The sequence below is a fragment of the Rousettus aegyptiacus genome, unplaced genomic scaffold, assembly GCF_014176215.1.
Source record: "Rousettus aegyptiacus isolate mRouAeg1 unplaced genomic scaffold, mRouAeg1.p scaffold_m13_p_10, whole genome shotgun sequence".
NCBI lineage: Eukaryota > Metazoa > Chordata > Mammalia > Chiroptera > Pteropodidae > Rousettus > Rousettus aegyptiacus.
The window spans coordinates 32,196,166-32,215,296 of NW_023416285.1; the positions used below are offsets into that span (position 1 = coordinate 32,196,166).

The 19,131-nt window shown below is 35.9% G+C and overlaps 1 protein-coding gene and 2 non-coding genes across 3 annotated transcripts; all 3 read left to right on the forward strand.

Annotated features, from left to right (window-relative positions):
• The first annotated feature begins 5,000 nt into the window (after positions 1–5,000).
• Positions 5,001–5,077, forward strand: LOC118608833. The gene has a single exon (XR_004953207.1). It is a non-coding gene; the product is annotated as a small nucleolar RNA U2-19 (small nucleolar RNA).
• A 193-nt stretch (positions 5,078–5,270) lies between these two features.
• Positions 5,271–5,340, forward strand: LOC118608832. Its single transcript, XR_004953206.1, has one exon. It is a non-coding gene; the product is annotated as a small nucleolar RNA U2-30 (small nucleolar RNA).
• A 1,618-nt stretch (positions 5,341–6,958) lies between these two features.
• Positions 6,959–18,208, forward strand: ADH5 (alcohol dehydrogenase 5 (class III), chi polypeptide). The gene is made up of 9 exons (XM_016133593.2): positions 6,959–7,063; positions 9,574–9,675; positions 11,114–11,255; positions 11,761–11,848; positions 14,309–14,528; positions 14,681–14,941; positions 15,653–15,788; positions 17,641–17,779; positions 17,918–18,208. Exons 1-9 carry the CDS (start codon positions 7,049–7,051, stop codon positions 17,940–17,942), a joined length of 1,128 nt encoding a protein of 375 aa, XP_015989079.1. The 5' UTR covers positions 6,959–7,048; the 3' UTR covers positions 17,943–18,208.
• Positions 18,209–19,131: the final 923 nt, after the last annotated feature.

Genomic DNA, 19,131 nt, shown 5'->3' on the forward strand with positions numbered 1-19,131 from the left:
TCTGAGTGTCTTTATTTAACGTTTAACACATCTTGAGTCCACAAAACCGGAATGGCACTTGAACCCTCCAAGGGAAGGAAAACAAAAACAAAAAACGAAAAACAAAAAAAGCAAAAACGATATTTTAAAGGTTGGATTCTCTAACGTAAGATTTACAGGCCAGTTTTTTAAATGATTTTTTGGTCTGAAATCATCACGCATCCTTAAGAATGCCAGTTAATAGGGTTAACAATACTTATATTTATAAGATAATGCAATCACAGTGTATACTTCTGAAAGAAAAAAAATGTTTTAAGGTATAGTCGCTGTTTCTTCAGACATCTGGACTGTCATTGCTTTCTAAATGCTACTTTAGCGCCCTCTGGTGGTTTTTATTTAACATTTTTATTTTTCCATCTAGATCCTATTTGAGAAAAAGAATTCAGGGAGAGAATAACAACTTTCATTTACATCATAACTGACATTTAAAAAAGTACTTTCATGTGAAATATTTTGTCTGATTCTCCAAAATTATCACCTGAGGTCAAGGCCATTTTTCATATTCTTTGAGTTCCTTGCAAATAGCAGGCCTTCCAGCAACGCATCCTGTGAGGTGTAGGCAGGGCAGATTTATTAACCTCGGTAAATAAATCCTATGTTACACGGAAAACAGTCTCTATTTTTCTGACTTGCTTAAGGGAATTTTTATAAGAAAATCCGAAGAATCTTTGAATCTTCAAGCTAAACATTATCTTAAGGGCGGTAACAGAAGATACCGAAAAAGTTAACAGTAAATTTCATGAAATTTGCAACTTCTTTTAATGGCTCATCGATAAGTATGTGTGTGCACATGTGTACGCACTCGTGTGTGGGTGGGTGGATGAGAGAGAGAAATTAAATGTGACAAAAAATATTAATTGATACATCTAGGTGAAGGACAGAGGTGTTCATTGTCCTGATTTTCTAATTTCAAAATCGTGAAACTTTTTAAAATTAAAAAGTTGAGTCAAGAAAGATGTATGGTTTCCAATCCCAAATTTAATAAATAAATCATTTTAAAAAATAAGACGGGTAGCCAGTGAAGCTTGGGTTAAACACCTTCACAGGCCAATTTTTTCCTAATCGTTAAAAGCTAAGGTCTGCTCTCTGGGTCACCTTATGAACATAAAATATCTCTCCATTTATATAGTTGTTTGGTTTCTTTCATCACAATTTTGCAGTTTTCCCTCATAATGATGTTAAGCTATTTTGTTAGATTTACACTTAAGTATTTCATATTTTAACATGCTAATGTAAATGGTATTGTATTTTTAATTTCAAATTCCATTTGTTCACTGCTCATATATAGAAATCAATTGACTTTTGTATATTACCTTGTATCCTGCATCATTGTTATAATTGCTTATTAGTTCCAGGAGGTTTTTGTGGATTCTTTCAGATTTTCTATATACACAATCATGTCATCTGGGAACAAAGACAATTTTATTTCTTCTTTGCCAATCAGAATACATTTTATTTTATTTTATTATTTTATTTTATTGCCTTAATGTATTAGCTGGGACTTCCAGTATCATATGGAAAAGGAGTAGTGAGAGGGGACATCCTTGCCTTGTACCTGATCTTAGTGGGAAAGCTTCTAGTGTCTCATCATTAAGTGTGTTGTTAGTTGTAGATTTGTTGTAGATGTTCTTAATCAACTTGAGAAAGTTCCCTTTGTTCCTGATTTCCTGAAAGTTTTCACCATGAATGGGTGTTGGATTTTCGTCAAATTCTTTTTCACCTTTATTGATATGATCATGTGATTTTTCTTTTTAAGGTTGATGTCATGGATTACATTAATTTTCAAATGTTGAACCAGCCTTGCATGCCTGGGATAAATTCCACCTGATCGTGCCATATAACTTTCTTATAAATTGTTGGATTCGATCTTATGATATTTTGTTGAGGATTTTTGCATCTAGGTTCATGAGAGATATTGGTCTGTAGTTTTCTTTTCTTGTAATGGCTTTGTTTGGTTTTGGTATTAGGGTAATGCTGGCCTCATAGAATGAATTAGTAAGGATCTATCTTCCTGTGCTTCTGTTATCTGAAAAATATTGTAGTTAACTGGTATAATTTTTTCCTTAAATATTTGATAGGATTCACCTGTGAACCCATCTGAGCCTGGTGCTTTCTGTATGGAAAGTTATTAACTATCAATTAAATTTCTTTAATAGATACAAGACTATTCACATGATTTATTTCTTCTTGTGTGAATTTTGGACAGATTGTATCTTTTGTCTCTTTGATCAGATTACCAACTTTGTGGGCACAGAGTTGTTCATAGTATTATTTTATTATCTTTTGGATGTACATAGGATCTGCAATGATGTCCCTTTTTCATTTCTGATATTAGTAATGTGTGGCCCTCTTTTTTTCTTAGCCTAGATAAAGGCTTATCAATTTCACTGGTCTTTACAAAGAACCAGGTTTTGATTTTGTTGTTCTCAACTGATTTGCTGTTTTCAATTTCATTGATTTCTACTCTAAATTTTATTATTTCTTTTGTTCTGCTATTTTGGATTTAATGGGCTCTTCTTTTTTCACTTTCCTAAGCTGGAAGGATAGATGTTGATTTTATCTTTCTTCTTTTCCAATCTATGCATTCAAGCTATAAATATCCCCCTAAGAACTGCTTTCAGTATATCCCACGAATTTTGTTGTGTTTTCATTTTCATTAGGTTCAAATACTTCTTCAATTTCTCTTGAGATTCCTTCTTTGACCCATGTGTTATTTAGAAACGTTTGGTTTAAGCTCCTGAATATTCCAGTTATTCCAGTTATCTTTCTGCTATTGCTATTAATTCCATTGTAGTCAGGGAGCATACACTGTAAGATTTTTATTTCTCTAAATTTGGTAAGATGTGTTTTATAACCCAGAAGCTGGTGTCTTGATGGATGTTCCATGTAAGCTTAAGAAAAAAATGTACTCTGCCCTTTTTGGATGAAATAGTCCATAGATGTCAGTTATGTCAAAGTGATTTACAATGTTGTCAAATTCAACTATGCCCTTGCTGATTTTCTGCCTGCCGGATCTGTCCATTTCTGATAGAGGCATGTTTAAATCTCCAACTGTTAAAATAAATTTATCTGTTTCTCCTCGCAGTTCTATCACTTTCTATCTCATGTATTTTGAAGCTCTTTTGCTAGGCATATACACATTAAGAATTGTTATGTCTGCTTGGAGAATTGATCCTCTTATCATTAAGTAATGCCTCTCTTTATACCTCAACATTTCTTGCTTTGAAGTCTTCTCTGCTTGAAATATAGCATTCTAGCTTTCTTTTTATTAGTGTTAACATGTTATGTTGTTTTCCATCACTTTACTTTTAATCTTTATGTGCCTTTCTATTTAAAAGATTTTTTTGTGAATAACATATATTCGTGTCTTGTTTTTTGATTCACACTGCAATTGGTGCATTTAGACTATTCACTTTTAGTGTGATTATTGATATAAGTTGGATTAATATCATATTTGTTACTGGTTTCTATTTGTTGCCCTTTTTCTTTGTTGCTATTTTTGTCTTCTCATCTTTTTCTGTTTTCTCTGGTGTTGTGATTTCATTTTCTTCTTTTAGTATATCAATTATTTCTTTCAAAAACTTTTTTTTACTATTTCTCTAAAGTTTGCATGTATATTTACAACCAATCCAAGTTCATTTTTTCAAAATAATATTTTACTTTTCAATTACAGTTGACTTATTATATTAGTTTCAGGTGTATAACATAGTGAATAGAAATTTATAGAACTTACAAAGCAAAGTAACTACCCAATAAATCTAGTACCCATCTGACACCAAACATAGTTATTACAATACTATTGACTATATTTCTTATGCTATACTTTACATCCCCATGACAATTCTGTAACTACAAATCTGTACTTCAAGTTCACTTTCATTAGCACTATACTGCTTCACTGGTAGGGCTAGTACCTTACAATAACAAAGTAATCCTAATTTCTTCCCCCAACCCTTGTAGCATTACTGTCATTCATTTCACTTATACATAACTATAACTCAATATATTGTTGGTATTATTATTTTGAACAAAGTGTTATCTGTTAGATGAACTAATAATAAGAAAAATAAAAGTTTTTATTTTACCTTCACTTATGCATCAGCAATCTCTTCTCTTTATACAGATCTGAGCTCCTGACCTATACCATTGTTCCCTCTCTTTGAAGAACTTTTAACATTTCTTGCAAGGCGGGTCTACTGGCAACAATTTTTCCTATTTTTATCTGTCTGGGAAAGTATTTCTCCTTCACTTTTGAAGGATAAAGTCACAGGATGCAAAATTCTAGATTAGAGAATTTTTTCTCTCATCACTTTTAATATTTCATTCTTTTTGTTTGGATGGTTTCTGAGGAGAAATTGGATTTAATTATTACATTTGCACCTGTATAGGTAAGGTACTTTTCCCCCCTGGCTTCTTTCAAGATTTTTTTCTTTAACTTTGATTTTCTGGAGTTTGAATATGTAATGCCTAGCTGTAGGTTTGTTTGTTTGGGGCATTTAGCCTCCTTAATGTTCTCTGAGCTTCTTGCATCTGTGGTTTGGTGTCTGACATTAATTTGAGGAAGTTTTCAGTCATTATTGCTCCAAATATTCTTCTGTTCCTGTCTCTTTCTTCTTCTCTGATGGATTTGAGAAGAGTTTCTGATTTCTCAGTTTGCTCAGTTTTTTACTCATTCAGATTGAGTGACAACTTTGAAAATCCTTATATGCCAGATCAAAAATTAAAAATTCTGTCTATTATTGTGGTAAACAAAGTACCACAAAAATGCAAGCATTTCTTCCCAGAAGATAGACAATATATCTGCAATAGGGAAAAGAAAGTTAACTCTCTGCTAAAAAGCTCTTTTTTTTTTTCACTAGAAAAAAGCTCATTACATTCCAATCAAAAGTTCTATCATATACAAAGGCCTGGAATTAAAAAAAGAAAACAGTCCTTCTCTGAGATCTGCATTTACTGAAATGGATCAGTGATGAAAATATCCAAATCTGAGGATCAGACCTTCCTGTCTGCCTGATGCATGATCTCTGTAGTTCTGAAAAAGCAAAAGTATCAACTAATTTCAAACAATAAGGGCCTATATGTCTGGGTGTGTGTGTGTGTGTGTGTGTGTGTGTGTGTGTGCACGCACGCACGCATGTGTTTATAAAGGTGATGGTTGATTACTGAGGACTTACTGATGAATGAGATTGGACAGGTAAGGGACATGTGTATATGAACGGCTAATCGGTTCTGAGCAATGATGTAAAGATTTTACTACTGACCTCTGTAACTATGAAGGTTTCTACATTTTACCTGAGTTCAGAATAAGAAAAATGATTTTTTTTTAAAAGAGAGAGAACAGTCCTTTAAAGTAAATGCAAATGTTCTGTAAGGTTGAAGCAAGACTTGTGTGGCACAATACCAGAAAATAAGGATGGAAAGTTAAGCAGGAAACATTATGCAGGGCCTAGCAGGCCCAGCTACACAGTTTGAAATTTTTTAAATAAAAAAAATGACATTTACTTACTTATATCTACATCATTCAAAACTTATTAAAGGTGAAAGGAAATGGCCTGGATTGATGTATGTTTTGGAAAGATCACAAAGTGGGCATTAGTTTGATTCGGATTCAGGAGCCTGGCAACATAGAATTCAGATGAAAGGCTTTGTCAGAAACCCTGTAAGAAATTATGAGAGCCTGAACAAAGGGAGGAGCAGTAGCGGGAGAAAAGAGGCACAAAATGTGAGAGGTATTTGGGGTTTGGTGACAGACTGACTGAAAGAGATGGAAAAAGAGAAATTGTAATTCCCAGGTTTCTGAGTGGGGCTAGTAGGTAGGTGCCTGGTACCACATAGACAGAAGGAAGAGTGCCTTTAAGGAGAAAGATTACAAGATGAGTTTTAGACAAGTTGAGTTTGAGATAGCTGTGAGATATCCTAATGGAGACATATGTCTAGTAGGTAGTTGCATGCCCAAGCCTGGAATTTACCAGGAGCCATCCTGATTCGTACTCTAGAAGCTATCCTTACATACATGGAAGTTAAAAGCCATAGTGTGGATAAGAGGGTGAAGTGAAGGGAAGGGCTTTGGACAAAATTTTTGAGATGGCCAACCCTTAAGGTATGTACTGAAGAAAAGGAGCCAAGACAGTTATCTGTCTGGCAGAGTTATTTTAATAAAATTTGGTGTCCACAACAACCAGTTTAGTAGTAAACTGGCAAATACTCCATTCACCCTTTCTCTCTGAACTCTGGCCCACGCCTAAAACACATCGAACTGCACCTACCCTCCAGAGACTTTTCGCTAACCCTCCACCCCCAAACACACACCCACTCCTTCCAAATTCCCCACCCGGTGTCCTATCGACAACCAAAAATTCTCTTCACCCTTCAGCAGCAGCTGGAATAGGAGCCTGGGAAGTTTCCTGAATCCCTCCCCCTTTCTTTGTGTCCCCTTTCTTATTCTTCTCAGAACTGTTTCCTCTCTCGATGGAGAATCTTTTGAAGGGTACTTACTCTTACTCATTTTGCATCCTCAAGACATAGTGTACACAACGTATATAAAGGAGCAGGAAGACCCCGCAGTCCTCTCACTTTCTCATATACTTCAAGTGAAAATCCTGATCCCTCGCTTTCCACATCTCTTCTTTGTAAGCCTTATCTGCGCTTCCTCGTCTAAAGTTACACAAGGAAACCCCTTCCTAACACAGATGTCTTGCAGCCAGCTATTAGGACAGCCATGAAACAGGCAACACTTAGCCTTCCAAGGAACCACCAGCTCCGGCTAGGGCGCAGGACTTTCTACACCTCAGGCCCCGCCCTTTCCGTCCTAGGCCTCGCAAGCCCCGCCCCCACGCCCTGCACCCGGCGCAGGCGGAAGTAAGACTCTCAGGGCACACGCCCCACCCCGCCGCGCCCGCCCCACCCCGTCGCGCCCGCCCCACGCCCCCTGCGTAGGACGCACGCTCCGCCCACGTGTTTAACCGCGCCGCCTGCCCTGTATTTCCGTCCCAGCTGATGCGAACCGGAGATGATGGCGAACCAGGTACCGCGGGCCCAGTCGGGGCCGAGTCTGAGGGTGACAAGGAGGGAGAGAAAGCATAGGGTGTCACCACGCCGCTGGGTCCTGGAGCTGAAACGGGGCTTGGGACGAGCGGTTCAGCAGGAAGAAAGCTTCTTTTGGGCTCCTTTCTTGGGAGGGTTTTGCTGCATCTGAGCAGCAGGGGCGACGGGGAGAATCGGAGAATGGGGGGCGGGAATGGTCTGTGCTTATCCTGGTGAAAATGGCTTAGGAGCGGCCAAGCTCTTTCTATGCAAAAAAATAAGTACAACAGTTCCTCCAATACAGGTCTTCCAGAATAAATAAAGCAGATCTTTTTGTTCAAGCCCCATTTCTTTTTATTAAGTTGATGAGATACCCGTAGGAGCTTAACTCTTGTTTATATCAGTTAGCCTGTGGTAAAATCGGTTTCCTTGTACCTCATTTTGCATAAAGTCACGGAGCCTCTCCATGACTTACTGTAACTTGCCCCGGGTCATACTTGCAGGTGGTAAAGTTCGATGAGAGCCGGTGCCCCTAACTTCTAGGTTGCTTTGTTTTTTCATGATAGTAATTTATAATTGCGCTGTTGTTATGCCACCACGAAATACCAAGGAATGTATTTTAGGAAGACTTCTAGATGCCTTTCAGTAACATTTTTTAGTATTTAGGCACTAGAGCTTTATATCCTTTAATCCTCATGTAAAACCTCTGAGGTAGTGTCGCCATCTTACCAAAACCTGAGGCTTAGAGGTTAGTAGTACTTAGTGGACACACTAAGGATAGTGAGCTGGGATTCTGATCCAGGTCTGTCCCTGTGCAACAGACCATTCCTGGTTCCTGAAATACACATTAGACAATAAAGAAAAGGTAGAAATATATGAATAACATGAGTAATCAGTCTAAAGTTGCTTTGCAAACTTTAGAGATTTTCTAGAAAGATTTATGACCTTAAATTTGGGAGTTGAAAAGAAATGGTAAATTCCAAAAATATTTCAGACTTAACAAATTGTCAGTTGTTTTTCCTTATTACCATATGTCTTTATTCAGAGAAGGTGAAAAGTTATAATTCATAACATAGTTCAGATGTTGAAGTGGGGCAATTGCCTGTGATGTAGAGCGCGGCTTTGTTATGCTTAGAATTGCAATTGAAAGTAAAAGTTTAAGCTTCTTTCAAACATTTTAAAAGAGAGAGCATAAAACTTAGATTATGAATGAATAATAAATGTTATTCTTGTTGCTTAAGAGATCTAGCATATGTGACTTCATTGTTAGCATTTTAATTTGACTTTCGAGATTTATTTACATTGAGGTGAATAAAGATTCCAGTACTGTGTCTGAATTTGCTAGCCCATCAGATTTAATATCTACATTTTAATTTCAAAAGCAATAATCTCTGGCCTCACCAATTTACACAAGTCACTCATCCCTCTATATAGTTCAACTCTCCTTTTCCTCCATACTTTGTTCTACTGCTAGTAATAACTACTAACCTGTTTTTGAAAAGCTACACTCTGCCAAGGACTATATTAAGGGCTTCATATTCATTCTCATTCACTGTTCACAATCACCCTGTACATAGGTGTTTTATCACCGTCTACAACTAATTCTTCCTCCTCCTTCAGTATCCCTGTTAAAAGTAAAGCTTTCCCAAACTCACCAAAGTTACACTCTTTCTCCACTTTTTGCACTTTGTAGCACTTTATGCCTCTCCCTTTAAATCACACTTTTAATAATTAACTTTCTAGTCTGTCTCCTATAAAACCCAATGGTTTAAAGCTACATAGGTAATTTTAACTTTTCTATTAGCTATTTTAAAATTGGGTTAAAATTTAATCCAATATATTCAAAATACTATTGTAATCAATATTTTAAAAATATTGAAATATTCTTACTTGAAGGTGGTACTACACCTTCAAAATCTGAGTATATTTTACATTTACAGATAAACTATTCAGACTGGCTATTTTTCGAGTGCTCAATAGCCACAGGTGGCAAATGGGATGCTGTATTGGATAGCACAGTTAAAAAACAAAGATGTAGTTTTTAAAGTTCCCCTATTCTGATACTCCTTATACTCTTTCCCGCCCTGCAGTCGTGCACTACACCAGTGTTACCTACACCAGCTTGAGCAAATGAATTTTGGAGAGCTCGTGTTAAGAATTCAGATTCTTTGGACCCTGTGCCAGGCCCACAGAATTAGGTTCTCTTCGAACCTCTTTGTAATGTGCGTTCCTTATGCATTGTAGAGAGTCATTAAATAGTTGATGAATAAAACTTCTTAACCAAATGAGGCTTTTATATCTGACCTTGTGGTCATCGCAGTTAAATATTTTAATGCATATTATTTATATGAAATCTAAAAACTGGTAAAACATTCTCCATATCACTTAGAGGTATATCTTCCTTTGCGAATCTGTAATATACTTTCTGGCATTCATCAGTATCTAAATTAACTAATAAGCAGCTCATTATTCAGGAGGATAAACACCTTGGTCTGTTTTTTCCCATGTCAGGTTATCAAGTGCAAAGCTGCTATTGCCTGGGAGGCTGGAAAACCTCTCTCCATAGAGGAGGTAGAAGTGGCACCCCCAAAGGCTCATGAAGTTCGAATTAAGGTAATGATACATCTAAGGCACTAGAGAAGACTTACAATTAGGTCTCTAGATACATGAAACCTCTGAGGTCTGCAGAGGATAAGTCCCAAAGGACAGTGTTGAGAACAAAGTATTAAAAGTCATCCAACCATAGAATCAAAACATCCTCTCTTATTTTATCCCTCTTGCCTTTCTAGCACTTCTCTCCATCTTTTAGTTTTGATGTTGGGCAAAGCAGCCTTCCCCAGGGATCACTGCTTTACTACAGTTTATTTCTGTAGCCTGAGTTTAACATGGCTTTGTAGGATGTTGATCCTATAACGTAAAATGACTGGTGACATTTTAGAAACAAAAGAAAAAAAAATGGGCTTCAGTGTTTTTAGAAGAGACTTCAAATAAGATTTGGGAAGAGGTTCCTGACTGACTGGAACAACAAGCAAGTGAAGTCAGCTTTCTTAGAGAACTTTGAAATGTACTGACCCTTGCAGATAGGGCCTAGGTTCCAGAGCTTCTCAGCCCCTGCTGTGGAAGAGAAATGGAGTTACTCCTGGAGGCATATTACACAAGGCAACCAGCTGGATGTTTTTATCATTTATACTAATTTTATACTCTGTATAAAATTAACGCTTTAAAGTATGACTACTGAATAAAACTAATATTCTAGAAAAATCGGCTCTTTTTTGCTGTAAATTGAAGTATATGTCCCCCGTCCCATCTCCAAACATACGGCACGTGTACACATACTGGCTCATGCTCCAGAGATCACACATAGGTCATGAAGCCCAGGACCAAATAACTTGTTAAAGTTTATGTTAACCCAGACCCAAGAATCTGAAATCTTATACTAGTTTGTGTGTTTTCCTTCAGTTCAAAAATTAACCTGATTGTGAAAAAGAAACTGTTTGTCCTGAATATACTAGAATGAGCTGTGTGGGGCACATGGAGTTCAGCTGTCTTCCCTGGGAAACTGCTAACAAAAATAGCAAAGAATGTTACATTGTAGGTGGGTATATAGATGAGAAGCAGAGAAGTATAGATACAAGCAATCTAAGACTTCCTTTCTGTGCTTTGGTGGTTTGGAAAAAGTAAGAGATACTTGAGAGAGAAATAGGGATAAAGGGCTTTTTTTGGGTAGAATTTGAGTGTGGCTGCTAAAAGAGAGTTGGTTCCACTAAAAGCTGAAGCGTTTTGGGACAGATCAAACATGTACACTGAAAATAGATATACCATGTACATGGCATATAGATGCACCATTACTTTTATGTACCACTAAAAAATGCTGCCAATTCTAGTTAAGATGCCATAGATTTGTAAGCACATGATGATTTTAGAGGTTAAAATATGAAAGTATATCTTAGAATCAGTGGAATATGGTATTAAAGTACAAGTGCCTATCCTTTGACCTATGCCTCTCCCTGAATTACATGCACACACACCCATTAATAATCTTTCCTGATAGATTATTGCCTTTGCGATTTGCCACACTGATGCCTATAGCCTAAGTGGGGCTGATCCTGAAGGGAATTTTCCAGTGATCTTGGGACACGAAGCGGCTGGAATCATAGAAAGTGTTGGTGATGGAGTTACTAACCTGAAGGCAGGTAGGAGGATATTTGGACCACTTATTTTATAACTTTGGCTCATTTCTATAGGGAAATTACATTTCTTACACTCTCCATTGTTTATCACCTAAGTTGTCAAGATTGATTTTATTTCTCACCTGAGAAGCACAAATGTTTGATGGTTTTTTTCTCTCTGATTTTTCAGACTGCTGTTCATCTAAAACTGTTTAAGTACATTTCCTAAGCCAATTTTGTCTAATTAAGCAAGAATTTTTAAAGATGCATCAATGAGTCAGTAATTCGAAGCTCATGACTCCTTGTTCTCCAGTTATTAAGAGTTCCCTTTAATAAAAATTTTGAAACTTGTATTTTTTGCATGGTCAGACAGTGTCTGAATGATGTCATATAGGTAAAGTTTTAAACCTTGAATTTAGTTTTGCAAAGCCCCATGACTCGACAGCAATAGGAATTTGCAGGAGCTGATGTAGTTCTTCATTTAGAAACAGATGCTACTAATTCAGGATAATATTTTTGCGTTTTCCAGGTGATACTGTCATCCCACTTTACATCCCTCAGTGTGGAGAATGCAAATTTTGTCTAAATCCTAAAACAAACCTTTGCCAGAAGATAAGGTTAGTACCTTTTTATTTTATTCTTAAAACAAGAGATCATATTAATAATCTGGCAGTTTATACAGAGCATTCTATATGAATTATTTCATTGTCTTTTTATCAGCATTAGTATCCCAGTTTTCATAGACTCAGAAATTAAGTGGTTTGCCTAGTGTCATCAGCTATGAAGAGAGAAAACTAAATTTTTTGAACTCATTCTCTCTCCATAACACTTGGTTAAATTTACCAAAATATGTAATAAAGGGAAACATGCTTATGAAATTAAATTAAGTCATTTTTATGTCTGTTTTATTGTCTATGAATCAAAGAAATAAAACTTACCTCATAAGGTTATTGGGAAGACTACAAGAGATAATATAACCCCTTAAAACAGAAAAGGTAGTTACTTTATTGCGGTAAGGTAACTGCACTTAACTACTACTTTGAGGCTGTTTACAATTTTGTATTTGTTCCCATCTTTGTTTTTTATTGACTAGAACAGACATATATTGAAATATTTTTATAAATATTTTAATATTTTTATCAAAAAAAAAAACAAATAGTAAACACTATGCCAGGCACAGTGCTAATGCTTTATATAATATCTCATTTGATATATAAATCTTAAGTGTACAGCACAATGAATTTTTATGTACATACACACCTAAGGGTTATAACCATGACCCAGAACAAAATAGAGAACCCATCTAGCATCCCACAAAGTCCTTCATATCCCTTCCTAATCAACAACTACCTCCTTCAAAGGTAACCACTATTCTGATTTCTTTTACTGTAGAACTTCATATAAATAGAATTATGCATTATGCCCTCTTTTGTCTGGTTTCTTTCATTGACAGTGTCTGGGAGATTTATCGAAGTTGCTCTGTTGTTGCTCTGTCATATTCCATTCCAGGTACCACCATTTATCCATTCTGTTGATGGACATTTAAGTCGTTGCCAGAACTGTTGTGATTAATGTTACTATGAATGTTTTCATTACGCGTCTCTTGATGGATATATGCGATACATTCTCTGTGATATTTTCCTGGGATTGGAATTGCTGAGTCATAGGATGCACTCCTACCAGGAGTACATGGGAAATCTGTTCTTACATTTCTTTTCTGACGCCACTGACAAAATTAGTTTATATTTGGAAACCAAGATGCAATTTATTTTATAACATAAATCCAGTTACTTTCGGCAAAGCTAGAAAAAAAAACTACTTCCTTCAGAGGGAGCATTAAACAGCCTGAAAAATTTTGTGATAGATCATGTATAATTATAGTAGTGGACTTTCTGTGTTTAGAACCTTTTAGAGGAACAAGTCCTTTCATAGCTTAAAATGTATCCCATGTCACCCTTTGTTCATGAAACTCTTCTGGGAAGAAGTGATTTCTCACATTAAGGAGGACTGAACAAATTTAAGTTACTCTCATGAAGTGATTTATGGTAGAGCTTTGCCACCTATTTGTTTCTTGTCATGTTTTTGTTTTTTCCTTAAAGGACATATATTTACTCTTGAATCAAGAGGCAATCCATTTTTCTCTTCATCTATGTATTTGTTTACTCATATATATTCCAAACAATTTGTCTAAGAGTGTACATCAAATTTTTATAAATATTCATAAATATTTTAATATTTTTATCAAAAATAACAAATAGTAAACGCTATGCCAGGCACAGTGTCAATGCTTTATATAACACCTCATTTGATATTTTTTAAAGCAATCTATGAAAAAAGATACAGTTTTGTTTCTTTGTATTTTCTAGTGAAGAAACAAAGGTTAATTAAATTGCCCAAGATCATGCAGATCACCCAAGTGTGTCAGACTTCATTCAGGGCCCTTACTCTTAAGCAAGACATTACCTCTCTGTTTAGAATATCTAATATAATTTTTGTTACCATATGTCATGTTGGTTGCCTTGGTGAAACCCCACCCCACTCCCTAACCCCCAATTGCTGTAACCAACTACGGAGGCAGACTTAAGAAAAAATAACTTGAATCTTTTGAGGACTCGACTTTTGGAAAAGGCTTCCTGAAAGATCAAAATTAGCCAGTTTGGCCATCTGTTTTTAACAGCTAATCTGGATAATTTAACAGCTAATCTGGATAATTGCTCACGATCTCTGCTTGTAGGTAATGGATTTGGCTTTATGCTTTATGAAGTCACATTTACAGATTATTATGATGGAATTTTAAAATAATTTCATCTGACCTATAAGTTGTAGCTGTTAAAATCATTTCACTACTCTGACAGTAAGATCCAGAAGGATATTGAATGTCAAAAAAGATAAGGTTATAAATCTCTTATAAGTTTTCCTAATAAGGCATCGCTGAAAGATGCTAACTTATTAATAAATACATTAGAAATTAGATTTTTGGTCTTAGCACACTTTTCTAACTATTCATTGGTCATTATTTTAAAAATTTCTTTTTCTTGATTGTACCCTGCCTTTTTTTTCTCTTTTATTTGCTTTAGAGTCACTCAAGGGAAAGGATTAATGCCAGATGGCACTAGCCGATTTACTTGCAAAGGAAAGACAATTTTACATTACATGGGAACCAGCACATTCTCTGAGTACACAGTTGTGGCTGATATTTCTGTTGCCAAAATTGATCCTTTAGCACCTTTGGATAAAGTCTGCCTCCTTGGTTGTGGCATTTCCACTGGTTATGGTGCTGTTGTGAACACTGCCAAGGTAAGTGTTGGCCTGGCTTGTCGCTTCTACTTTCTAATTTGGTATAACAAAAGGCTTTGGTGGAATAATGAAATTGGCTCGATCTATAAGAAACCAAGTGATTTCCTTGACTCTTGTGGAAGGAGTGCCTCATAGACTGTCTTTACTGTTAGGTGGAACCTGGCTCTACTTGTGCTGTCTTCGGCCTGGGAGGAGTTGGACTGGCGGTTATTATGGGCTGTAAGGTAGCTGGTGCGTCCCGGATTATCGGTATAGACATCAATAAAGATAGATTTGCAAAGGCCAAGGAGTTTGGAGCTTCTGAATGTATCAACCCCCAGGATTTCAGTAAACCCATCCAGGAAGTGCTCATTGAGATGACTGATGGGGGCGTGGACTATTCCTTTGAGTGTATTGGTAACGTGAAGGTCATGGTAAGTATGCTTGGTTTCATTCCTTTCTTTTTTTTTTTTTTTTTTTTTTTTTAACACAATTTTCTTAAGTAAGATTTTAAAGTGTTTTTTGAAAGTAAGTCTCCCGATAAGAATTATTCTAATAGAGGAAGAGAAAAATTATTATTAAAACTACAAATGGGAAAGGATACTAGAACAGCTCAGGGAAGAGTGCAGAAAAATGTTTCTTTGCCTTTCGGTATATGCCAAATATTAGAGTATGTCTTTAAATAAAAAAACGTGATGCAGTTATAGAGAGCACAAACTTTGAAATTAGATATATATCCGAGTACTAAAAATCAGTGACCTTGAGCAATGACCTCAGTTTCCTCATGGGTAAAATGCAGGTACCAATGGCACTATTTGACACAAAGTAGACACTCAGGAAAAGTAGTTCTATTCTCTGCCTATTCTTTTATTAAAGTGTTTAGAATTTTGAGCTAACATTTACTTTTAAATAAAAATAAAAACTTTAAATTCTTTCAGTTTATGTTAATATTAAGTCAGATTAGTAATTTTTTAAAAAATAGCTGTTAAAATTAAATATTCAGTTTGATCATTTTGTTGCCCTGTTTTTTTTTTTTTAAGATAGCTTTGTGATACTACCTTCTCCCCCAGGAAGCTTCTGGGGAGGCAGATATTCTCAGCAAAATGCACTGACTTCTGTGATTTGGGCTTCTCTTTTGCCTGCAGAGAGCAGCACTGGAGGCCTGCCACAAAGGCTGGGGTGTCAGTGTGGTGGTTGGAGTGGCTGCTGCAGGTGAAGAAATCGCCACTCGTCCATTCCAGCTGGTAACAGGTCGCACATGGAAAGGCACCGCCTTTGGAGGTAATTTGATAAATGAGATATGTACATTTTCTTATTTCCATTGGCAGAGGTTTTTGTTTTGTTTTTTTTCCATTTGCAAAGTTTTAATTCCAGGCTAACTTTCTTGTTTTAACAGGAATTTTCATGGGCTTCCTTCTCATCATGAGTTGTCACATACAAAGTTATTGTAATAAAAGGTTTTCACACTCAATTACTATTTTCCCCTGGGGCTGGGTTGGTGCTCAGATTCTCCTGAAGCACAGGCCACTTTTTACACACTTAAAAAAAATATATATATATATCAGTATTTTGTTAATAAGGATATAGTTTGGGGATAGGGTAGGAGTGAAAGGTTGGTTGCAAGATAAGCAAACAATAGTGTCAGCCATACTGTGTCATGTTTTAAACTTAAATAGGTTATTGGCATTTTTACTTATTTTTCCAGAGAGTGCAGTGATCACTGTATGTGATCATACCTGTCTAAATAATAATGATTTCAGCAATAACTAATATTACGTCTTAAAGTGAAAATATTAAATTAGACAAAACCTTACAACAAAATTGAAAAGCTGTCAGACTGATCATTTTTCCCTGTTTGATCCTAAAAACTACCTGGTTGTTTGGGGTTGCCTAAATACCAGTAGAATGCTGAGAAAGCTTCCATCTTTTTCATGGTTGCTCACCTAGGGAAGCAAAAAGACATCAAAACGTTTGTATATCCCAACTCTTGTGAATATATGAAATCTTAAGTTCGTGTACCATCTTCTTAGGGAAAAAAATTACATAGCATGCATGACTTTTTAATGATCCATGTTTAACAAGATACCTGTTAACTTCCCCTGTCTCACGTTATGCCAGTTCTTTAAAAGTCAAAAGATTAGTAAAGTATGCTAAAACAAGGGGTTTAGTTTTACTCTTTTATACCATTGCATTTGCTGTAGAAAATGTCAGGGTGCCTAAACCCTGCTTTCCAAAGCCCTAAATGTGTACTGCGCTTAAATATCTTAGAACAGACTTTAAAGCCACACATGTAACTCAGAGGCCTCATCATCTAGGGTCCATAACTAGATTTGAGAAGTTATTCTAAGCCTGGGTAATGGAACCAGAGGTAGGAACCTCTAACTGAAGCCTCATCATAGTACATGCTGGTTGGGTAATAAGCTGGAACAGTGGGGTGCCATGGTGTTGGAAAAATACGACCCACAATGTAAATAGATGTTTTGGTTTAGAGTTCTAGTTGTCTCAGTTAACAGGAGTTTTAAAAGAGAAAGAAAAAGCCCACAATTTGTAGGAAAAAAATAATTGGTGAGAATATAAGGAGGAGATTTGGAAAAAGCTCCAATACAAGTGAAAAATTGAAGCATCTGATTTTAAATCTTATGTAGCTAAAGCTTTTCTGCTTTGCTTTCATTTCTATGATCATTTTGAAGTTTTTTATTCCTCTTTAATTTCAGTTTCACAGTTTTCTATTCTGAGATGCTATTCCTATTTCATTTTTAAATTTCAACCAAGGATATAAAGTCATGTGTCACATCAGTATTTTTCTTACTTGAATTTCATGATTATTGAAATCTTTGCTGGACCTAAAAAAGGTTGTTCTAAGACTTGCAGGTTCTATCCTAGATAGTCTAAAAGTCTCAATTGAGACAATAAGATTTTAGTAAATCAGTACAGAAAAAGGAAAATATTAAAAAGGCATTTACTTTTTAAACTAATGACGTACATTAAATTCTTTCTCATCTCTATGCTCATTTTGAAGTTTTTCATTCCTCTTTAATGAAAAATTTTATTCTCTTAAATGTCTTTGGGTCACCCACAAAGTAATAAACATTGTAGAGGCCTGTTGAAAAATAAGACGTATGATTTCTTTTAGGATGGAAGAGTGTAGAAAGCGTCCCAAAGCTGGTGTCCGAATATATGTCCAAAAAGATAAAAATTGATGAATTTGTGACTCACAGTCTGTCTTTTGACCAGATTAACAAAGCCTTTGAACTGCTCCATGCAGGAATAAGGTAAGCTTCCTTTAGTTATATATTATAGCATGTGGTAATGATTTAAGGTTTAGAGAGAAAAAAGTAAAAACAATACTATTTCAGTGATCTTAAAAGATACCATTCAAAACCTACGTTTATTATTTCCTTCTCTTACAGCATCCGAACTGTTGTCAAGTTTTAAATTCAAGAGAAAAATATGTCCATCCTAATACCTGAGTCATGTGGTCTGATTGGATCAGCCAAACAAGTAGGGAGAAGCTCTTACAAGTTCACATCCTCTTAGACCTTCAGTAACCAGCTCTAGGGAATCATGTTTTGTGTATAATTCATAAACCTTCAGTCAAGGATAAAGCTAATAAATCGGTTTTCTAGACTCTTCACATGAATAATTGCTATCTCATTAAGGAATTTTTTTAACATAATAAAAGTAATTTCTGCATATGTGTAGATATTGTCATCTGTTTTCTGCTGAATCTATTCTCCCAGTTCTCTCTCCCCATTATATTCATTCTTTAACCCTTTTCCCATTTAGAAAAAAGTGGAGCTCACTGCTAGCATTAATTTAACATCACACATAGGGATGCTATATTTTCTAGGATTTGATATTTTCAGTGATCGAGAATTACTATACTATGTAAATGGAAATACCACTACTAAATACAGAATGCTATAAATAGAATGATGTCATTTATTTCCAAAGACTATCAATATACTAAGCAATGTGAAAATAATAAAAGCAATATATTTCATGGCAAACTTTGGGGGTAAAGCTAGGACTGTAATCCACAGGTTATCGGGCTAAACGCTGCAGCCCCAAGTGCTGCTGGCATGTATTTTCAAGGCAAACGGGAAATGGGTTAAAGGAAAGCCGGAGGAAGCAGAGCAAAAGTGTGTACCTGAACCTTGTCTGCTGCTGTCCTCGGTAACTGTGGCTTAACTTTTTTAAAGAGTCTAGGGCCCATTTACTAAGGAAGAGATTTCTTTAACTATCAGTGAAAGTTAATCAGAACCCAAGTTGGCTTTGAGATCATCTTCTTGAGGACAGGTACATGCCTTGTTCAGACTTATACTCCCAGTTCCTACTATGGTATCTGGCCCACAGCACTAAAATTCATCATTAGAACTATTTTCTGTGCCTGAGTAGGTGTGTGTGTGTTGGTAGCTCTATGAACTCTTTCAAGCACACAAAAAATAGTTTTTTAGATACTGAATATCCAAGTGCCCAGCATTTACTTTGTCAAACCTTAACATTACCACTTGCAGTCCACACTGCCTTTCCTCTCCAGAGGTAGTCACCATCCAGAATTTGATGTTTTATCAGTCTGATGCATGTTGTTATGCTTTTACAACACAGGCATACAGTAAGTCTT

Bases quoted from the DNA above. Each gene is read 5' to 3' on its own strand.
- ADH5 (XM_016133593.2), top strand. The intron at 14,942-15,652 runs GTAAGTATGCTT...TTTTGCCTGCAG, and splicing joins TTGGTAACGTGAAGGTCATG to AGAGCAGCACTGGAGGCCTG. The intron at 15,789-17,640 runs GTAATTTGATAA...GATTTCTTTTAG, and splicing joins GAAAGGCACCGCCTTTGGAG to GATGGAAGAGTGTAGAAAGC.